The 20,781-nt window shown below is 48.4% G+C and overlaps 3 protein-coding genes and 1 non-coding gene across 17 annotated transcripts in view; 1 reads left to right on the top strand and 3 right to left on the bottom strand.

Moving 5' to 3' along the window:
- Positions 1 to 539: 539 nt before the first annotated feature.
- RPL32 (ribosomal protein L32) lies at positions 540 to 3,438 on the bottom strand. 2 transcript variants are annotated; one of them, XM_075714125.1, is made up of 4 exons: positions 3,409 to 3,438; positions 2,395 to 2,495; positions 1,381 to 1,562; positions 540 to 716 (listed from the first exon to the last, which is right to left on the bottom strand). In XM_075714125.1, the coding sequence occupies exons 2-4, from the start codon at positions 2,488 to 2,490 to the stop codon at positions 587 to 589; spliced, it is 408 nt and encodes a 135-aa protein (XP_075570240.1). In that variant the 5' UTR covers positions 2,491 to 2,495; positions 3,409 to 3,438; the 3' UTR covers positions 540 to 586. The 2 variants fall into 2 exon arrangements, with proteins under 2 accessions (XP_075570240.1, XP_075570241.1); XM_075714126.1 differs by lacking the exon at positions 3,409 to 3,438 and adding an exon at positions 2,592 to 2,720.
- LOC142594026 (small nucleolar RNA SNORA7) lies at positions 2,565 to 2,703 on the bottom strand. The gene has a single exon (XR_012831228.1). It is a non-coding gene; the product is annotated as a small nucleolar RNA SNORA7 (small nucleolar RNA).
- Positions 3,439 to 5,130: 1,692 nt separating the features above from the next.
- Positions 5,131 to 10,370, bottom strand: MBD4 (methyl-CpG binding domain 4, DNA glycosylase). Its single transcript, XM_075714608.1, has 8 exons — positions 10,288 to 10,370; positions 9,725 to 9,952; positions 8,540 to 9,387; positions 7,925 to 7,999; positions 7,169 to 7,303; positions 6,773 to 6,922; positions 6,017 to 6,120; positions 5,131 to 5,384 (listed from the first exon to the last, which is right to left on the bottom strand). The coding sequence occupies exons 1-8, from the start codon at positions 10,368 to 10,370 to the stop codon at positions 5,307 to 5,309; spliced, it is 1,701 nt and encodes a 566-aa protein (XP_075570723.1). The 3' UTR covers positions 5,131 to 5,306.
- Positions 10,371 to 10,448: 78 nt separating this feature from the next.
- The window catches only part of IFT122 (intraflagellar transport 122), a 35,425-nt gene continuing 25,092 nt past the window's right edge, over positions 10,449 to 20,781 (top strand). For 3 of the 13 annotated variants that reach the window (XM_075714445.1, XM_075714453.1, XM_075714455.1), the window contains exons 1-11: positions 10,449 to 10,489; positions 11,201 to 11,267; positions 12,231 to 12,315; positions 13,183 to 13,261; positions 14,060 to 14,136; positions 14,579 to 14,645; positions 15,681 to 15,827; positions 17,802 to 17,877; positions 18,425 to 18,616; positions 19,368 to 19,506; positions 20,173 to 20,375. In XM_075714445.1, coding sequence (XP_075570560.1) covers positions 10,449 to 10,489; positions 11,201 to 11,267; positions 12,231 to 12,315; positions 13,183 to 13,261; positions 14,060 to 14,136; positions 14,579 to 14,645; positions 15,681 to 15,827; positions 17,802 to 17,877; positions 18,425 to 18,616; positions 19,368 to 19,506; positions 20,173 to 20,375 — 1,173 coding nt within the window. Of the gene's footprint in view, positions 10,490 to 10,813; positions 10,836 to 10,964; positions 11,083 to 11,200; positions 11,268 to 12,230; positions 12,316 to 13,182; positions 13,262 to 14,059; positions 14,137 to 14,578; positions 14,646 to 15,680; positions 15,828 to 16,715; positions 16,878 to 17,801; positions 17,878 to 18,424; positions 18,621 to 19,367; positions 19,507 to 20,172; positions 20,376 to 20,781 lie in introns of those variants that run through there. The other 10 variants (XM_075714443.1, XM_075714444.1, XM_075714446.1 and 7 more) reach the window with 6 other exon arrangements.

The raw sequence follows: 20,781 nt of genomic DNA on the forward strand, positions 1-20,781 counted from the left end.
GTAAGTGAGAGGTGAAAGCCAGTAGCCAGAGGTGCCAGTGCCCAAGCAGCCCACAATATCCTGTCATGAAAACTTACTCTATAGTGGCTGTTGGGTAAAATCCTGCTTTGCATAGAGGGAAAAAAGCCTTAAGAGACAGAGAGGATGTAATAGCAAATTAGAGTAATGCCACCATGACACGCTTCTCTTAGCCATGGAGCTGTAATAAGCTTTCATTTCTCCTTTTTTGACAGAGTGGTTGATGTGAAAAGTATTTACAGTGCCGTGTGAAAAAATATCCATTCTGTTTGAGTGGTATAAAAAATAAAAATATACTTGTGAAGCTGCGTGCACTCCTGAATTCATTAGCTATCACAGTGACACTGCAAATCAGGACCATGAGAAAGCACGCTGCTGTGAGTCCGCCCTCGGACAGCCGGGATCACGCAGCAGCCGCACCAGAGCCACACCGCTGCCCATGGAACCCCAGCGGCTGCCCCACCTGCACGCAGGCACCAAGCCGAGGTCTTTCCCTTTGGCCATTCAAAACATCCACCAGAGTTTGTTTTTACACTTTATTAAATACATCTTGGGTGTAGAAGCCCATTTATTCATTCTCCTCACTGCGCAGTCTGGCATTGGGATTGGTGATCTTGATGGCGAGCTGAGCGGCTCTCTCCACGATTATCTTTCGGTTCTTGGAAGACACGTTGTGAGCAATCTCTGCACAGTACGACCTGTTGGGAACAGACCGCGCGTCAGGCTGTGCTCCAACAGCACCGACAGCAGAGAAGGCAAAGCACTCCAGAGCCGTCCCACCCGCAGCACTCAGACACAGCAGAGCACGGAAGCGTCGCCGCACAAGAGCTGAACCACGCGACTCCCACCCCATCGCCGAGCCCGACCCGTTCTGGCCTGCAGCAGGAGCTCGCCTCCAGAGCAGCTCGACCCTTCCACTTGCTTTCTTGCAAATGAAGAGTCAGGAACAGGTAGTTTTTAAATGGTGTTTGTTATTACTCTTATTACTTTGTTTTGAAAGAAAGCACTACAAGTAGATTTAGGCCTGCATCTGAACAGATAAGGTGGCACAGTTCTGATCACTGTTTTATCAAAGCGACATAGGTACAGCGCTGTTTACCACCACTATAATGTCATATTTTTGCCAAAGGTATGAGTTTGCCAGCCCCGAGACACCCTCTCAGTGGGTCTCTCTTCACAACCAAGACAACCTTCGTGCTCTTAAATACAAGAACTGCCTACGTCTCCCATCAACTGTGCGGCCTTTTCGTCTTCCGACCCAGCGCCATCAGGGGATGGGCAGCGCACAGCCCTGGCGCAGGCAGCAGAGCTGCCAGCGACGGTTCCGCATGGAGCAGGGAGCACACAGCCCCACAGACTTACTTGTTGCTCATCATGAGCACCTCCAGCTCTTTGACGTTGTGGACCAGGAACTTTCTGAAGCCCGTGGGCAGCATGTGCTTTGTCTTCTTATTGCTGCCATAGCCAATGTTGGGCATCAGGATCTGACCCTTGAACCGCCTGCGAACTCTGTTATCAATACCTCTCGGTTTACGCCAGTTGCGCTGAAGAAATGCGGAAAATAAGTAATAGTTACAAAACGAGATCAGTCTGAAAACGCCTGCCTCAAGGCAAGAGCTCCAGCCAAAACCAATCTCCAGAAAGATCCACCATGCCAGGCTGTTACAGCATGGCCCACTGTTTCAACAGTGACTCTTCATGCTTCCACAGAATCATCGAATCATTTAGGTTGGAAAAGACCTTTAAGATCATCCAGTCCAACCATTAACCTACACTACCAAGTCCACCACTAAACCAATTAAGGGCAGAGTAATAATTCCATGTTTCCTGGATTGGTGGCTGCATTTTTTTTTAATGAACGTAAAACTAGGAATCACTAAGGTTGGAAAGGACCTCTAAGACCATCAGTCCAGCCATCAACCCAACACCCCCGTGCCCACTAAACCATGTCCCCCAGTGCCACCTCTGCCCATTTTTTGAACCCCTCCAGGGATGGGGACTCCCCCACCTCTCTGGGCAGCCTGTTCCAATGCCTGACCACTCTTTCCATGAAGAAATTTCTCCTAATATCCAATCTAAACCTCCCCTGGCACAGCTTGAGCCCATTTCCTCTCATCCTATCGCTGTTCCTTGGGAGAAGAGCCCAACACCCCCCTCCCTGCCCCCTCCTGCCAGGAGCTGCAGAGCGATCAGGTCTCCCCTCAGCCTCCTCTTCTCCAGGCTGAACACCCCCAGCTCCCTCAGCCGCTCCCCACCAGCCCTGTGCTCCAGACCCTGCCCCAGCTCCGCTGCCTTTCTCTCACCACCAACCTTAAAGGCAACCACATCCACCTGTCCCAGAATTCATTTTCTAATGAACGTCTAGCAAGTTTTTACCTTGATCTTGACATAGCGATCAGACTGATGGCGGATGAACTTCTTGGTCCTCTTCTTGACGATTTTAGGTTTCACGAGAGGTCTGAGGGCAGGCATGGTGCCTAAGATAAACAGAACCAGTATGAGAAGGGAAACTCGATATGAAGGTGATGCGTTATTCCCCTTGCAGCACCTGTAGCAGACTATCTTCCACTCACGGGCCACTCTGGAGGCTAGCGAGGGAATGGGTGTTCATCTGCAGTCTCTCTCCCTCCCGCCTCCGAAGCTGGCAGAGCACTGAGAGCTCTCCAGATGCGATCCTGGGAGGTTGCGCCTTGCTCAGACGGCTGCCGCGGGCGCCACGTTCCCCGCCCGCCGCCCTCCCGCCCTGACGGCCCAAGGACCCTTCCAGCTCGGAACAGCCGGGCTTCGGCAGCGCCGACGGACGGACGGACAGACGGACAGCAGCGCGAGCCCCCGCCTTGAGGGCCAGAGGCGACCGAGACTCACCCAGCACAAAGCCCCCGCAGGTCCCGCCGCAGCCGCCCCTCGGCTCGGCAGCCGGCACAGCCCGGGCGCCAAGGCCAAAGGCGGCGATTTGGGCTCACGCTCCGCGCTCCGGGAACGCAACGCTCGGCGCCGCCCGGGCCCGGCCCCGCCATCGGCCGCTGCCGGGAGCCGGCACCGTGAGCGCGGCCGAGGCGGCTCCGCCGCGGGTCAGGCCCCAGCGCTGCCCAGCCCACGCCGGCCCCGCTCCGCGGGTGGCGGCCCGCAGCCCGCCGGGGCCACCCGGCCCCGGTTCCTCCTCGCCCGCCCCGGGCAGGGCCCCGCGGCCCGGCAGGCAGAGCCCCCGGCCGCCGCCTCGCCGAGGCCCGGCCCCGAGAGGCCGCCATGGCGGCGCCGGCCCTGCGGGGCGCCGGCTCCCCGGGCCAAACGGGCGGCGGAGGGACGGGGCCGCGGCGGCGGGGGCGGCCGTGCGGGGCTGGCGGGGCTGGCGGCCCGGATGGGGGCGGATGGGCGCGGATGGGCACTCACCGGGTGCGCGATGGCGCCGTCCGCCGCAGGCCCCGCGAGAGAGGGAGGCGCCCCGCGCGCAGGGCCTTATGGGATACGCGGGCGGTCCTGGCGGGGCCCTGCGCCGCCGCGGCTGCGCACAGCGGACACCGCGCCCCGGCGGGCGCTCGCGGGGCACCGGGCCGGCACCGGGCGGTGGGGCCGGGCGGGTTCTGCCCGGCGGGGACGCCCCGAGAGAACGGATCGGAGCTTTCCGCCGCCCCGAACGGCGCGTTCGCTACGAGGCTGCCAGGACCTGCCCGGCGCTACTTCCGCCAGGCTGCGCGCGGGAGGGCGCCGCTTCCGCCAGTCCCGCTGGGCGGCAGGGCGCCACCTGGCGGCGCGGCCCCGTCCCGGCCCCGTCGCCGAGGTCCCGCCGCAGCGGGGAGGCCCCGGCCCCGGCCCCGGGCCCGCCGGGCCGCGCACACGGAGCCACCCGGGGCCCGCGGAAGAGCGGAGGCCGTGACGTGCCCGGGGCGGCGAGGAGCCGTGCCACAAAGCAGCAGAACAGCGAGGCGGGCCAGCAGTCACGGCAAAGGGCTTCTGCAGGTTGGAACTGCCGGCATTCTCCGATCTTCGAACGAAAACATCCCTCGGCTTTTGCCCCAGACCAAGCATTGCAGACTGCCCCACCTCTGCTCGGCCCTTTCCCAAAGCGTTTCGCCACCACGCCGGGTTCCGTTTCACGCTTACAAAGACACTTTAATCTGCAAAACAGTTGGTGCTACACGATGGCAGCAAAACGCCTCTTACCTCAGTGAAAACTGCAGCTTAAGATGACACAGGCACCGTGAGAAGCCTTCGGGTTTGGGTTAGGTTTCAAAAGCCAACCTCTGCTGAATCTGTGTTTTCCAGCTGCCACCAACAGCTGGAGGAAGGGTCTGCTTTTGATCACCTGGGCAATCAATGCTAATCACCGAGATCCAGTGCGGTACGTTAAACCTCAGGCGTCAGATTTGAAGCCAAGCCCAGAAGATGGGATAACCTCCCTCCTGCAGCCGGCGTGAGGACAGCACTGCACAGCGCCTGACTCGGCTTTCCCCCGGGGAACTCTCCTGTCCACTCTGCTGCAGGGCAGCAGCCTCAGGGAGCCATACCCGGGATGCAGTTCCATACGTCCCGTCAGGAAGGGCGCAGAGCCGCTTTCCCAGCACAGTGCTCTCCTCTCACCTCTTTTGGTCTCTCCGGACAGAGGCAACTTCTGGAGACCCAAGGCTGCCTCCTCCCTCCGGGGGCAGCTGCAAGGCAGGCGGGGGGCAGGAGCCTGCGGCCCAGGTCAGCTTGGAAAAGGGAGCAGCTGCTTTTGCTATAGGCGGAACAACGATACACCGCCTGCATTTGGGTGCCAAAGCCTGCTTGCTTGCAACCGAGAGCAGAGATTGGGGTATCTACATTTTGGATGATGTGGTTTGAAGCAAAGCTCCAGGGCCACCTCCAGCTCAGCATCAGTCAAACCCCGGCTGGTCGCACGGGCGCTGCGGGTGACCGTGGGCGCTGCGGGTGACCATGGGTGCCCTCGCTGCAGCCCCTGGCCCCGACTCAGCCAGACAGCGGCAGTGCTCCCACTCCTCCGGCCCGGCTCAGCAGACCCACATGGGAAAGTGGCTGCCAGCGGCAGGGGGGCTCGCTCACCCCAGCCGCCACCGAGGAGCTCCGGGGCTGGCCTGCGCAGCCTTGAACGAACAGACGCTACAAAAACTGGGATACATTTATTAAAAGAATACAGAGATTTTAAACATGTCATTACAACAATGACCTGAGCAGGGTGTTACAAATATTTAAATTAAGAACTTGATGACCAGAACAACGCTTTAAAGACATCCACTGCAGGGAGAGCAAGCTGGCGAGGGCTGGGAGACGAGGGGCGTTCACGGCTTTTTTCAGTCTATGCTCAGTCTCTCCCGGTTCTCCCAGAGCCACGCGTGGTACACATTTAACTTGTGGTCCTGCGGCTGTACCTAAAACGTAGTGAAAGCATTTAACATTCACTAAAACACCTGCTCTTACAACACCTCACCACTCCGATGTATTTCCCGCCCCAGCTCAGGACCTCTCTGTACCTCGCAGGGAGCAGTGAAACGCCGTGCCGCGGCGGGCCGGCCTCCGCCTGCGTGAACCAAGGAACACAGCGCTTGGTCAGCCCCGAAACTGCCCACCCCCTCGTGAATCGGGAGGGGGGTCCTAGGCCAGAGAGCAAAGCAGCCCCTCGCCTGCCCCTGCCAGCCATCCCCCGCAAGAGGACCGCAGCACGGCGAAGGCCCCCCAGCACCCATCTCGGATGGATGCCAGGATCTGGCTGGCAGGAAACATTTGGAACCCAGCTCTTAACCGGAGCAGGGAAGAGGCTCTCACCCTCACATCAAGGAAATAAGAAAAAGAACACAGTGGAAGTGGAAAATTACAGGGAAAAAAAAATGAAGGTGACGCAAATCTTCATTTACAGGATCAGACTTGTAAAAGGTACATTCTGGGAATTAAACCTACTGAAGATGTAGGAATTGCTATCGTTTCTTTAGTCCAAGGGAGTCCACAGGTACAAGCCCAACGACACCCAAGGACCAAGGCCTGGCAGCACGGCCGCACCACCCACCTCCTTCCATTCATTGACACAGAAGATTCTGTAGGAGTCGTTCCCGTACTTCCCGATCCCATGCAGCTCGATGGGGTACTTCCAGCGCTTGCTCAGGTACTCATCTGCAACGTACGGTCACAGACGTCACTGCCCGCAGGCAGGCAGGTCGCAGAAAGCAACTGCGGACAAAATCCTGATTCTCTGCTGTTGTAACACATCTCCACTTTGGAACATTTTAAATGAAAAACACAAGTTTTAGCTATTTCCTGGTGAAAGTAGGCGATGAATTCCTATGGGGTATATCTTAAAACACCTTTTAAACAAATCACTGAGGGTGAGTTTTAATTAAATCTTTAATTAAATCTTTAATGCTTTTATTCTAAGTATAGACAATATCAGAATCATAGAAAAATTCTGGCTGGAAGGGCCTTCTGGAGGTCACCTGATGCAAAACAGAGCAGAGCCACCTTATCATAGCGCCGCAAAACACTAAATCAGTCTTGCAGGTGTTCCTATCTCTCTCCACTCAAAGAAGTCTCCCAGACAAAGGTCTCTTGCAGAACTCATGACGTATGTTATTTCACTCTCAGTTCAGACAACAGGATCAGCAGCTTTGCATATGCAAGACCAACATATCCCAAAGTTGCATAAAATAAACCACCACCAGTATTTGCCAAACAGAAGGAAAAGTCACAAAGCACTACTTGAAAATAATGCTGTTTGCCTTGCTGCTATCATTTAGACCTTTCCACAGACATTTTCAGGAAAACCTACCCGAGAACTTGATGATAGTTTTTGCTCTGAGTTCGTAGAGGCCGAGAGGTCTGAGCAGCTCTGACATCTCTTTCCAGTCTGCAGTCCTGGTTATTTCAGGAGAAGGATACTTCTTAAGGAACTCCCAGAGCACAGGAATTGCCATTTTACCTAGTGGAAGAAATCATCATGAACAGAAGACCGTGCAGGTAATTCTCTTTTTTGATTATCTATGTATGCTTTTTGAAGTGAGCTTTTTCTGAGGCAAGAGTTACAAATTAAAGATTTTTTTTTTACACTGACACAAGTTAATATACATTTATTCTTTCATCACTGCCATTAAGAAATGGTAGCTGTTCTGACACCGTAACACCACCCCAACATTTACACAACATGAAATCATATTACTCTACTTACCTGAAGTTTTATTGAGAAATATGGTTGCAATGAGAAGTTTCCATGGATCGTGGAAAAGTGTTTCTTGGACCAAATTAAAAGGAGAACGTGGAGGAGTCCATTTTCTGAAGGCCTTCCTTCTAGGTGGGCTGGGAGCTGTACACAAGGCAATACAGGAAAATTTATTGGGCAGTAAAGGATGCATCTACCTATGTAAATGAAAATAATTTAAAAAAACAAAGACCTTTTGAAGCAGATTCCTCCTTGCAGGGGCACTACATGTGGATGGAGCAATGGCAATTCACACAAAAATTTTACAGAACCGCAAGGGACTGCGCGTCCCCTGGCACAGGCTGCAGTAAGAGTCAAGGCTGCTGGCACGTGCCCCCATGTTCCGTGCTACGTGTATTTTCAGAGGAGAGAGGCCCTCCCAGCTACCGCCACGCTCCTGCGTAAGTGCAGAGCCGCAGGGTACAGGGGAGCCACCTCAGTGGTCTGAAGAGAGCTTCCCCAAAGACCCTCCACCCCCTCACCTCGCAGCTGCCAAAAGAGCTGCCGAGGCCTTTGGTACCAGCCTTAAGGGTGGTTTGCAAGACAAACCACCGAGGTTTAAAATGGGAGAAGATCGGCACTAGTGCAGCAAGCTGAGCTCTCTGATGCCACCTACACGTGGCCAGCCTAAAACTGGAAGAAATTTTCTGTAACATGAGCTGATCTTGAGCCATCCTTTTCCTCCCCCCCATAAAAAAGGATTTATTTCCCTAAAGAATATTATACCTTCTTTACTGTATTTACTTGAAAAATACGGACTCGTTTTCCTCCTATCCACTTGTGTTCGTGGGATAGACTCTTCTGTAAAGAAGTAATACTTTAGCATTAAAAGGAAAAAAATACAAGTATTTTGCTGTCATGTTTCATAGGCCATTTCCACTCTACGTTGTGATGGAAACACAAAGATTTCTTGTAGGTGTACAGAACATAAACGTGCTTTAGATTCACTCCAGTACTCCTCTGTATCTCAACTCTATGAAAAATCTTCAGGACATAAACGGTGACTTTGCCACAGTCTGAGGAGACAGATTCTAGTACATGAAACAAGCTAAAGCTGGCCTTTTTTATCAGTCAAACTGACCAACTGTGCAACCACGTGAAAAGAGTTAGTGCAGCAAAGGTAATGAACATTATTACATTATACTAGACAGCTAAAGAGATCGGTAGAGTAAGTTCCAGTTGTGAATAAATCTGCATTAAGTTAAATGCTGTTGGATAAAGAAATGAGACGCATTCAGATGTCAAAGCAGCTTGACCTGAAACAGAATATTTTGCTCGTATAGTTAGGAGAACCCCCAGCAGAACATTAGGATAATATTCCGCTCAAAAACACACAAGTACCTGGCGGCATTTTAACTGCTGTGAAGTTTTTCTTGTCACATGGCTGCAAGACATTAGCATCTGTTTCAGTGTCAGATTTAAAATCCTGGTTACCCAGATTTCCTTGATCTGTCTCTTCGCCTATTTCCACTCCGTTGGTTTTCTCCTCAGATTTTGCAGCAGACGCGTCATTAGAACCCATCTCCGCACGTTCCTCCTCTGCTAGGCTCTCCAGCTCCCTTTGTGAGCGAGCTGGCAAGGACCTCAGCTGTGCCTCTGAGCGTGACCTGGGAATTCTTAACAGAGTCTTTCCTGCATCTGTAGGGTCTGCATTCTGATTGCCTACACCCTGACCATCAGCAACACACATGTCTGTCTTTCTACAGAATTTCTTGTTTTGAATGCTCTCAGTTTCCTGTTTGTTACATACTCTTCTCCGTCTCTTGTTTTGGGTACCGTCTCGATTCCTCTTTTCTGAGCTCTTTGGAGTTTTCTTATTCTGAGCACTTTTTCCACCTGCCCCCTTCTTTCTGGTTTTCAAACAGTCCTCTGGGTTTATGCCTTTCGTGATCAAATCTTCGCTTTCCAGAGTGGATGTAACATCTTCCAGGTGTCCACTTCCAGCCTGAACATTTCGAATTTCATCCTCTTCACCATTTTGTACACTGAGGCCTTCCTCTTGACTGTGACAATCCTCATTCTCTAAAACAGTTCTCGCAGCTTTTGTGCCGCACCTTTTCACCTTCGAGCGGGTACTCCTCTGGTAAGGAGCCGTAAAATCAAAATCTTCCACTTTTAGTGTCGTCTCCCCAGTTTTCCGAAAATACTCCACAAGTGCACTTTTCGATCTTATCTTGTTTCCTTCAGGACTATGGCACGAAAGAAAAGTAAATTAGTGAGGACTTCTCCATTCTCTCGCTCTTCACTTAGAAAACCGTTCTAGTGTTTAAAAAAACAACCCAAAAGACAAAAATAGCGGACAGGGTGACGTCCAGACAAGTTTCTGTGACTTGACCAAAAAAGGTTTGCACAGAGAGTTTACAGATGGTCCTACACAAGCTGCACACTTCACCTCCCGCACTCCACGCACGGCCCACACGCGTGTTGCGGTGTCGGGGGGGGGAAAGGTGCGGTTCGCCCAGAAGCGCTGGGCCCCGCGTTTCGGAGGGCTTCCCCGGAGCCAGCCCGCCGGCGCCCCGGCCTCACCTGACGAAGCAGACGTCGATCCTCCCCGCCGTCCTGCCCGACTGCCTCCGCCGGGCCACCTTCTGCCAGCCGCCGGGGACGGCGCTGAGCAGGGCCGCGGCCAGTTTCCTCGCAAGCCGCCTCTCCGCCGCCGCCCCGGGACGCTCCGCCGCCGCCTCCACCGCCGCCTCCACCGCCGCCTCCGCCGCCGCCTCCGCCGCCACCCGGCCTCGGCTGCCGCCCGGGAGGCTGCACGGGGAAGGAGACACCCGGGTAGGGACCCGCTCCGAGCGGCGCGGCGGGCCCAGGCCCGGAGCCCCACACGGCCCCGGGGGCCCACACGGCCCCGGGCCGCCCCCGCCCCACGGGCATCACCCGCCGCCATCGCCGCCGACCGCCGCGCCTCGCCTCGCCTCATCGCCGCCGCCCCGCCGCCGAGCACTGCGCCTCACCCCCGCCCCGCCGCCATCGCCGCCGCCCCGCCGCCGAGCGCTGCGCCTCACCCCCGCCCCGCCGCCATCGCCCCGGCCGCCTCCCCGCCGGCCGCCGCCATCGCGGGCGCCGCCATCACGTGCCGCTCCCGCCTCCTGTTCTGCGCAAGCGCGTCCCGGCCCCGCTGGCGGGCGCCCCCTGCCGCGGCGGCGGACCGGCAGGCCGCCAGGCGCATGCGCGTTGCCCGTGGCGCCGGCGGGGCCGCTGTAAACAAGCGGGGCCCGGCGCGGCCCGGCCCGGCGCGGCGCGGGGGATGCGGGCCGCGCTCACCTGGCGCGACAGGGCCGAGCAGTGGTGAGCGGCCCCGGGGGGAGCCGGCCCGCCCCGCCGTGAGGCGGCCCGCGGGGGAGCGGCGGGCCGGGAGCTGGCGGGGCGGCCGCGGCCTGGCCATCGGGGCGCCCGGGGAGCGGCGCCGGGCAGCTCGTTCGGGCCGCGCTGGGCTCGCCGGCTCCGGCCCCGGCCCCTGCTCTGCCTCGGGGGCGGCGGGAGGCTGCAGGGGTCCTGGGCCCGGCGTCCGTTCTCCAGCCAGCTGCTCTCCGTCCCCTCGGCGGGCAGGAGCGGCTGGATCCCCCCGGATCCCCCTGGATCCCCCCGGATCCCCCCGGATCCCCCCGGCCTCTTGGTTGATGCCGGTGATCCGGTAACGCAGAGTCTTTCTGGGGGCTGTTTCTGCTTCTTTCACTTTACGTGCAGCCAAAGGCCGGCAGCCTGTGCGTGCGTGGCGCTGCCTCCGAGGGTGCCGCTGCGGGCCTCCTCCAAACCTCCCGCTGCACCCGCAGGCCTGGAGCCTGGGGGTGGCCGGTGCCCGGGCTCCTTCCCGAGCGCGGGGAGAGCTCGCAGAGGGTCCTTGCTTGGGGAATTTTCTCAGCAATCAGATACACTCTCAAGTATGCAATTAACAGTTTTTGTTATGCGGCATCCTTCATGTTGAAGGAAATACATTTTCTGCATGCTAATACGGGGTTTTCTTTGGTTTTTTGTTTTGTTTGGGGTTTTTTTCTTCAGTATCTATGATCTCGCATTCAAACCGGATGGGACTCAATTGATAATTGCTGCTGGAAATAGACTGCTGGTAGGGAAACTTTTTTTCTCCTCTTGCATTTATGGCTGTATGAATATGAGTTCTTCCACATTAGCTTATGAATATAACCTATCAAAAATCCTCTTATCTCTACTAGTCCAGCCTCATATCTACATACATATTAATGCAGACTAACTGTAAAGTGTTTTGAAGCTTCTTAACGTTTCTTACCAAGTTTTAGGCTCTATTTCCAAAAGTAATGAGATTTAAGTTACTTGCGTCATCGCATCCTCTCACGCCTCACCCGGTGTTTTGAAATCCATTAGCCTGCATCCAAACTTAGCACAGTAGCATGGTATACAAATACAAGGTTTTTTTACAAGTTTCGTGCAAATCTCTGTGAAAAGGGGAAAGAAGCTCAAATTGATTTCCCTACTTTGTGAGAAGCTTCACCTATAACTTTTTGTGGTTCCCTGCATCTGCTTGCCTGCTGCTGACCCGTCAGCAAGAGCAGCTCAGGACCACGCTTCTCACGGTTTCTGCAAAGCTTTCAGATGGGGCAGGTGTAGAAACTGCAGGGGTGGGCGGATGGATGGCACCATTATAGAGGTGTAGCTCAGAACTGCAGGACAGCAGGCTGTATTATTTTCACTGCTCGCAGAATGGTATATTTAGTGATGGTACTTTCCAGTAATTTATTATGTTTAAGCATCTCATGCAGGGAAAGAAAGGAAAGAAGTACAACAAGCTGGCCAAATGAGGTGTTTGGAAATTTCTTTTGTGTATGTGACTGTCTAATACTGAGTCTTCTTTCATTCCGAGAAGTATTAAGTTAAGGAAAGCTGCTTCTACACTTTAAAACGTTTTGTCTTGCATGGACTGTATGCTATGCAAAAAAGCAAACACGGAAGTGTATAATCTTGTTGCCTTCAGTAATTTTATGTCCTAGTCCTCACTGGAAGATATTATGTATGTTTTTTTAATTTGTATGTTTGTTTTCCCCCATTTAAATAGGTATATGATACTTCTGATGGAACCTTAATTCAGCCTCTGAAAGGACATAAGGACACTGTATACTGTGTGGCTTATGCTAAAGATGGTAAATACCGCTTTGGGGGGCTTTGTTAGTCTGGTTCATAAAGTACGTATCTTCCATTTCTTACTGCCAATTGATAAATAGAGAGATCAGGGTTGTTTCAGTAACAGTATTTTGAACATATGCCTGAGTGCTGGTGTTTTGTTTGGTTTTTAATGCAGAGTTTGCACTGCCATACAAACGCTACATGCGGAAGTACCGTATTTTTTACATGTACATACGGCTCCTGTTAATCCAAGAACTGTAGTCCCCGCTTCCCCTCCCCTTCCACTTCAGTGATGGTTAAGTTTATATTTGTGGGGTGATGTCAGGAGAAGGCTTACCCCAGAGATCCCTCTTCCCAGTACTCCACCTACCTCTGATTTTTATTCCCATAGTTCCTCTGTCCTAAAGCTTCCCGATCTTCTGATCCTTCACACGTTACCATGCACACTACAGGCCTTATTCTGCTTCCAATTCTTTCATTGCCTCCGATTCTCACTCTTTTGGGACTTACTGTGTGGGGACTCAAAGGACTTCCTCTCAAATACCACTGTTTAAATTATAGGGGATACCTGTGAAAATGTACCATATTTCCCTTGACACTATTAACATAAATTTCCAACCTACGACTGATAGTGTTGGAAAGACTGGCTACTTGCTTGCGTGGCTGGGCTTTAGTGAGGTGCTCTCTGTGGGAGTAACGAAATAAAGTCATCGGAGTTTCACGTAGCGTAGTTGGAGAAGCTCAGTCACATCAAGACACTTGCAGTGTTAGGCCCTTTATTACTTGAGCCTTGTCAAGTTCAAGAACTTCTTGCTCTCTCTTTGATTATTTGGAGTTAAAGTGATTCTTGCATGTGTGGGATTTAAATGACACTTAATTCCTAGGCAAACGTTTCGCATCTGGCTCGGCTGATAAAAGTGTGATAATTTGGACTTCAAAGTTAGAAGGAATTCTGAAATACACGTAAGTGATGCCTTTCAATTCTGTGCCTCTGAAAAATGGACTTTGATTATGCACTTCTGCTGTCAAAGAGTACGTGCTGTTAGATTTGGAAGAAGGTTGACTAAGGTCGGAGAAAATGCTGGTGAGTGGGTAATAGGAGAGGGAAGAGGAAAAGAACAGTCAAAGTATCTGAATGAGGCAGGAAAGCAATTAAAGGCATAAAAGAGGGTGGGAAGTCTAGATAAATCTCTTAATTTAGAGGGCTGGCAGAGAGCTGGGGGAACTCCGTATAAATCGAAATAAAATGAAACGCAATATGACTCTGATCTTGTATAATAACACTAATCTAATTCTAGTTCAAAGACTAAAGATAAGGTTTGGTACTTTTCGGTATATTTCCATCTTTCTTCTGGCTTTGTTTTTATGTCATCTCTCTTAAGCAGCATCTTCAAATTCTGTTTATGAATGCGTGTGCATTTATTACTTGTTAGTGTGGCACAAGCTGGTGTACTACTAGGAGCATACATAAGCATACTTGTTTTAGAATTTGGATATAACCTTTAATCATGTTTCACAAACCACCATCTATGTACATTTTTAGCTAATCTTGATGAAATACAGTGAATCCTGCCACTTAGAGACAATTTTTTTAAGGTTTATTACTGATTTAGTTTACAGTAATTGCAGATTAATTTGATGTAATATAAACTGATCAAATTATTTATGGCATCTGGTAAACCTTTCAGCTGTCTTGCTGAAAGTTAGAAAAGGGGGCATTTAAGAATGATTTATTGAAATATGATTGTAACTTCATTCTAGGCATAATGACTCTATACAGTGCGTTTCGTACAATCCTCTTACTCATCAGTTGGCATCCTGTTCTTCCAGTGACTTTGGTATGTCTTCTTCCTCTAACTTTTCCATTAAGCCAGTAAATTCTATTGAAGTTGTATAGCTAAGCTAACTACAGATAGGTGCAGTTGTTTATATCCAGTAGAGATGAGAGATAAAGCTACCTAAAGTTAAGTAACATTAGATACTTATTTAAATTACTTAAACTCAGTTGGAAAGGACTATGCAGTGAGGTGCCACAGGGTAAAATGTACTACTTTGTTACTATGATTTTTTTGCAGAGCCATCTTTTGTATTATATGGATGAATTTTTTTTCCCCCATTTACTGAAAAATAATATGTATTTAAATGTCCTTCTAGCAGTGGATGAGACTTTGATCCTTCTGAAGTCCCAGCTGAGTTTTCTGACAATATTAGTTTCTAATCTGAACACTGGTAAATGCTTACGTGTGATTTACTTTGGCTTTTTTGTTTGCTTTAATCAAGGCTTGTGGTCTCCTGAACAGAAGTCAGTCTCTAAACATAAAACTAGCAGTAAGATTACTTGCTGTAGGTAAGTTTTAAGGATTACCTGTGTCATTTAAGTTAGTTTCAATACAAACAATTGAAAATAATATGCAAGCTTAAAGAAAAAAAGTTCATGTAAAGTAGTTCAATGTGTACAGAGACAGTACCTAGTAGTATGAGAGAGGCTCTCCTGCCTTGCTGTTCAGTAGCATTGTGTACTTCACGCTGCTTTGCCATTCTCATCATTAAAATACCTGAGTAGCATTCATAATGCTCCAGTAGGAATATAACTAGTATTTATCAGAGGATTTGTTCTTCTGTAGTCTTCTCAGAGACAGCTGGTTTTTTCTCCCCCCCAACCCCCCGCCTTTGTTTGTTTTTTTTTTTAAATAGTAAAGGGTTTTAGTTTTTATTTGGTACTCTTTATAACTGAATTCTTCTGAAAGTGTCAGACAGGTGTTCTGGTCTTGAGCAAGTGTCTTAACTTCTCTCCCTCTGTTTAGCTATCCTGTGCAATAACAATAAAATGAAGAAAAATAACTATACTTTTTATTTGTAGAGCTGTTGGTGTTTTCAGTAGAAGGAGATATTACCATTATGGGGAACCTGAAGCAAGGGTACATTAATTTGTGTAAAGTCATCCATCTAACTACAGTAGAGACAAGAATAGAAACCAGGTCTCCTCTGTCCCAGCACCATACAGTTTTATCTGATCAGTGTTCTAAATGTGGCTTTTAAAACAGTCTGGTCTACTGCCAGCACTGTCATCCCCCAAAATGTATCTGTTACTTAGCACATGTTAGAAGTATTGCAAGCAGATGATAGCTTTAATTTTTTTTCTTATTTCTACTGTTTCTTTATTTCTGTGTATATAATAAAATGTTCTTGCTGTAGTGCATGCTGTTGCCATAAATGTGGATTTAGATGCATAAACAAACTGTAGGATTACTGGCTATCTCCCAGAACTCCCCCTTAGAAGTATATTTCAATCTATCATCCCTATTTGAGTATGCTGTACCATCCTACCTTCCTGCTGCTTGTTTTTATTAGTTTGCTCTTCAGTATGTATGTGTTTTATCAGCTGGACAAATGATGGCCAGTACCTTGCTTTGGGGATGTTCAACGGCGTTGTCAGCATAAGGAATAAAAATGGCGATGAGAAAGTTAAAATAGAGCGTACAGGGGGTGCTTCATCTCCAATATGGTCAATTTGTTGGAATCCATCCAGGTAAATAATTTCATCCTTCCTTTTTTTCATGCTGATTAGATAATCCTTGGCTTATTGGTTGCAGAAAGCCTTGACTTTTATCCCTGCTGAAACAGATTAATGCCAAGTATGTTACTTTTTCTTAAGTGATTATGTATTGGGGGTTTGGCTTTGCTGCCAGTCTTTAATTGAATGGAGAAGCTGGGAAAAAGTTCTGCTTAGATAACAGAATCATAGAATTGTTTAGGTTGGAAAAGACCTTTAAGATCATCAAGTCCAACCATTAACCTCACGCTGCCAAGTCCACACTAAACCATGTCCCTAAGCACCACATCTACATCTTTTAAATACCTCCAGGGATGGGGACTCAACCACCTCTCTGGGCAGCCTGTGCCAATGCTTGACAACCCTTTCCATAAAGAAATTTTTCCTAATATCCAATCTAAACATCCCGTGGCACAACTTGAGCCCATTTCCTTGCGTCCTATCACTTGTTCCTTGGGAGAAGAGCCCGACCCCCCTCCCTGCCCCCTCCTGCCAGGAGCTGCAGAGCGATCAGGTCTCCCCTCAGCCTCCTCTTCTCCAGGCTGAACACCCCCAGCTCCCTCAGCCGCTCCCCACCAGCCCTGTGCTCCAGACCCTGCCCCAGCTCCGCTGCCCTTCTCTGGACACACTCCAGCACCTCAGTGTCCCTCCTGTAGTGAGGGGCCCAAACCTGAGCACGATATTTGAGGTGCAGCCTCACCAGAATTCAGGAAACATTTCTTTTTTCTTTTGTATTGTTTTTGGGGTTTTTTTTGGGGGGAGGGGCAGGTTCTGTTTGGATTGGAGTGAGAGGGGAGCTGTTTTTTCACTTCAATTCAGAGGGAATATTGTCCCAAATATGTGAATAAACAATTGCTATTGCAGTAGGTGGGAGAATTTTTGGAGTAGAGCAGATGAACAAGAGGAGTCAGTTCACAGCTGTTTACAGGAGATACCTGTACTGAAATCCAGGCCTGTCAGTAGGCAGTATAGTCAGACAGAGGGAGAAGACCATGAGGAAGAAGAGACCTCTATGGATTTGAACTTGTGAGTGAAACTTCAAAGGAACATCTGTATATAACCTAGAACAGTAATTCACAAAAAGGACCAAGGGCAGAGAGTACTATGCTGGGTACAAAACCAGATAGTCAAAAGCTAGGAAATTCTAGATTAATAGTTGCCTGTATGGTCTTAAATTATTCTGCTAGTATGTGTTCATTACGAGATAGTTCCTAAGTATGTTATAGCATGTTGCTTTTCCCCACAGGTGCATGAATCATGCATTGAGCAAAGGGAGGGTGCTTACTAAACAGCTAGCTTTTAGTTAGTTTTTTTGTCTGTTTCCTTTTTGTTTGGTTTATGGCTAGAGGCATTACTTGCAGCAGAAATGTTCAGATTACCATCTCCCTTCTTCCTAGGCAAGAAGCTGTGGAGAAGGTGACTCTCATGTTTTGCTCCAAGCTGAACAGATCATGTCAGACTACCAAAGTGAACAAATTTGAGACCTGAAGCCTTTCCTCGGTCTGCTGCTGGTCTCACACAAACAATTTCGCACACACCCCCCTTACACTGATAATGGTAGTTCACTCTTGCTCAGCTGCATTGACTTTGATGTTATGGTGGCTTTGTACTCCTGTAGCTAAGATCAGAATCCGGGGCCAGGTGCTTCATCTTTAAGGGACCATTAGTGTCACTGTACCCACTGCTTATATAGCTGTATGTGAAGTGGTACATCAAGCTTTGCAGTTGTTCCTGTAAAGGAGACTGATTTTTCTTTTGTGTCTCCAAGCTGTTGTCTTCAGTTTTAAATGGAAGATGTATCTGCTGTCCTTTCAGTTTGTGTTTTTTTTAAAGAGCAATAGGAAGTAAATTCTGCTATCCTATTACTTGTTTCTATCGCTGTAAGAAATGTATTAATAAATCACTGTAGAATTACTACATAATTTTTTGTTTGTTTGTTTGTTTTGTTAGAGATGAACGCAATGATATCTTAGCTGTAGCAGACTGGGGTCAGAAACTTTCCTTTTACCAGCTTAGTGGCAAACAGGTATGTTTTAGAAAGTGCATTCAAGAGTGGCAGCGTATTTCTGATTCTGTTTTGTGTCCTATATTCAAAGTGTTTGTGTACTAGTGCTTTATTAGCTACATTAAATGTTTTCTGTTTTCCAAACCTTTTATGAGTCTGCTTTTTTTAACCATCTTTTCCTTCAGCTCTTGTTTCTCCCATGGCAACTCAGCTGCTGTCTTAAGCTTCTTGTATTAAAGCCCTTACAACTTTGCTGACTTTTGTGATATGGTTTACTGGTCTGTAGAGGACATCTTTGTATTTTTTCAACTGGTTAAAGGGGGTTCTGTGAGTTACTTGCATTCTGAGTAGACTGGTTTGGGACTGGAGGGATTCTTGGATGTATTTTAGAACTGCCTTTGGGAATCTTAATATAGCCAGTGGTTCTGGGGTACTGAAAAGTTGTGCATGGCCGGAGAGGTGAGAAGAATGGTTTCAGTGACAGCACTTGTTGCTTTGGGTAAATATGAAATGATCCTTTTGTTAATGTTTTTGATTTTTTTTTTTTAAATTTTATTTTCCCTTGTAGATTGGGAAGGACAGAATGCTCAATTTTGATCCTTGCTGTGTTAGCTATTTTACTAAAGGAGAGTATATTTTACTGGGAGGTTCAGATAAGCAAGTTTCCCTCTTCACAAAGGATGGCGTGCGTCTTGGTACCATAGGAGAGCAAAGTAGTTGGGTGTGGACATGCAAAGTTAAACCAGACTCTAACTATGTGGTGAGTGGGAACATTTCTCTGACATTTTCACAGACAATTTGTCATATAAGGTAAGACCATAAATTTCAAACTCAGTTGCTTAGTCTAGACATTCTTGCTGAGGCAGCAGAACCTAAGCAGTCTAGTGAGGTCCCAGAACTACCAAAACTAAAAATACTCTGCAGAAGTAAAACTTGGGCTGTAAGAAGGCTGTAAATGAGCATAACGCCTGTTTTCAGATGGTAAGGCATTTCCTGCATTTTGATTACGAAAGAGGAGGGAAAAGAATTAAAACCAGCAGCTAATAACTTCTAGATCAACCAAATCTAATTCCATGATGGGAAGAAAATGTTCAGATCTGTTTGAGTTTCTAGCATTACACCTTGTGGAAAATGCCTACAAGGCAACTGTTAGCCATAAATGCTGCACTCCTTGTCACTGTACAAATGTGAAGAGATACAGAGCAAATTTAAAAACCAACCAACCAACCCACCCCCCCAAAAAAAAAATAAAAAAAACAAAACAAAACCCCAAAGAACCCAACAAAATACAACCAAACCCCACCCACCTAACATGGTAGTCTCCATGGTCTATGATGAGATCAGTCCTTGTTTTGCTTTGCACTTTTATCGCTGTTTAAGTAGGCTGTAATTGGTATCAATCTATACATTACGCAGGAAAAGGAACATAATGTTCATATAAATACTACACATTTTTCCAATTCTCACCTACATGTACCAATTAAGTAAAATTATTTTCTTCTTGTGTTCAGGCAGTAGGATGCCAAGATGGAACAATATCCTTTTATCAGTTGATTTTCAGCACTGTTCATGGCCTTTATAAAGATCGCTATGCTTACAGAGACAGCATGACTGATGTTATTGTCCAACACCTCATCACTGAACAAAAAGGTAATTTCACACTTGAGGTCAGGCCAAAGCTTCACTCTTATTCTGTTTTGTTTTGGTTTTTTAATTAATATCTATTGGAACACTTGGAATGTATGCTAGATGTACCAGACAGATTATTGTCACTTTGACAGTAAAACTGAGGAATACTGTTTGTTGTCACTTTGACAGTAAAACTGAGGAATACTGTTTGCAGGATGAGAGTGCAAACTTGGATTCTGGAGGATCAGCGCTGACAAGCTTAATGAAAGATGTGGGGATTTGAAAGGACATGGGGAGGGGCAGAGGCTATTAAGATAAGGTTTTAATCTCTGCGAATGAGATAAAAGTACTGTACATCATATTGAGCTTCCCCCCACCCCCTTACTTGCAGCCTCAAGGGTTTGTGCTGATTTTGTTTCTTCGTATCCACTGGCTTTTTATGGCAAGGAATCAAAGCATTGTTCCAGAATGTGCTGTTGACAAATAACAGAGGGTGATAAATTGTGACAGGGATAGTAGATTACATAGATGCAGAACAACAAACATATCTGAGCAGGAATCTGCTTTTAATTTTAGAGGTGCTTTAGAAAGATTCAGTTTTAATGTATTAGGAATTTTTCTGATTTATGTATCCATTATTTTCATGTCAGCCTATATTGTATTGTTTTTGTGTTTTTTTCTCTCTAGTTAGAATAAAAGGCAGAGAGCTTGTGAAGAAAATTGCAATCTACAAAAACAGATTAGCAATCCAGATGCCAGAGAAGATCTTGATTTACGAGTTATACTCGGATGATTCTTCAGATATGTATTACCGGGTGAAGGAAAAGATAGTAAAAAAATTTGAATGCAACTTGCTGGTTGTATGTTCAGATCACATTATTTTATGCCAGGTATGTGCCTTAAAATCTGGAGTAGTCTTGGGGTGCATTCAGACTTTAAGGTAGCTGTCCAAATAGCTGGTAGGAAAAGACTGTACTGTATAATCCATTGCAGTTTTTCCCCAAGGGACCGACGTGTAGTGCTGCCGTAACGTGCAGTGCTGACATACTTCTGAGCACTTGCTGTGGCATGACACAGGTGGCTCTGTTTCAGTAAAACAGTCTCTAGTGAATTTGATAAATTAGTGCATAATCCAGGGGAACTTTTGGGTGGGGGTGAACTACTCTAAATTAAACTGAGGGTTTTTTTTGTTTTGTTTATTTGTTCATAGCACTGGGAAACCTTAAAGAATTCACCCTGTTAAATTGACTATTTGACTTTATGATTTTTATACGTAAAAGTAGGCATACATGCTAG

The sequence above is a fragment of the Pelecanus crispus genome, chromosome 7 (assembly GCF_030463565.1).
Source record: "Pelecanus crispus isolate bPelCri1 chromosome 7, bPelCri1.pri, whole genome shotgun sequence".
Lineage (NCBI taxonomy): Eukaryota > Metazoa > Chordata > Aves > Pelecaniformes > Pelecanidae > Pelecanus > Pelecanus crispus.

Excerpts from the sequence above, each read along its gene's own strand:
- RPL32 (XM_075714125.1), bottom strand. The coding sequence starts at position 2,490 with ATGCCTGCCCTCAGACCTCTCGTGAAACCTAAAATCGTCAAGAAGAGG. Across the intron at positions 1,563-2,394 it reads ATCGCTATGTCAAGATCAAG|CGCAACTGGCGTAAACCGAG; the intron begins GTAAAAACTTGC and ends GCATTTCTTCAG. Across the intron at positions 717-1,380 it reads GTGCTCATGATGAGCAACAA|GTCGTACTGTGCAGAGATTG; the intron begins GTAAGTCTGTGG and ends TGTTCCCAACAG.
- MBD4 (XM_075714608.1), bottom strand. The coding sequence starts at position 10,370 with ATGCGCCTGGCGGCCTGCCGGTCCGCCGCCGCGGCAGGGGGCGCCCGC. Across the intron at positions 9,388-9,724 it reads ATCGACGTCTGCTTCGTCAG|TCCTGAAGGAAACAAGATAA; the intron begins GTGAGGCCGGGG and ends TTCGTGCCATAG. Across the intron at positions 5,385-6,016 it reads GTGTCAATGAATGGAAGGAG|GTACAGCCGCAGGACCACAA; the intron begins GTGGGTGGTGCG and ends ACTACGTTTTAG.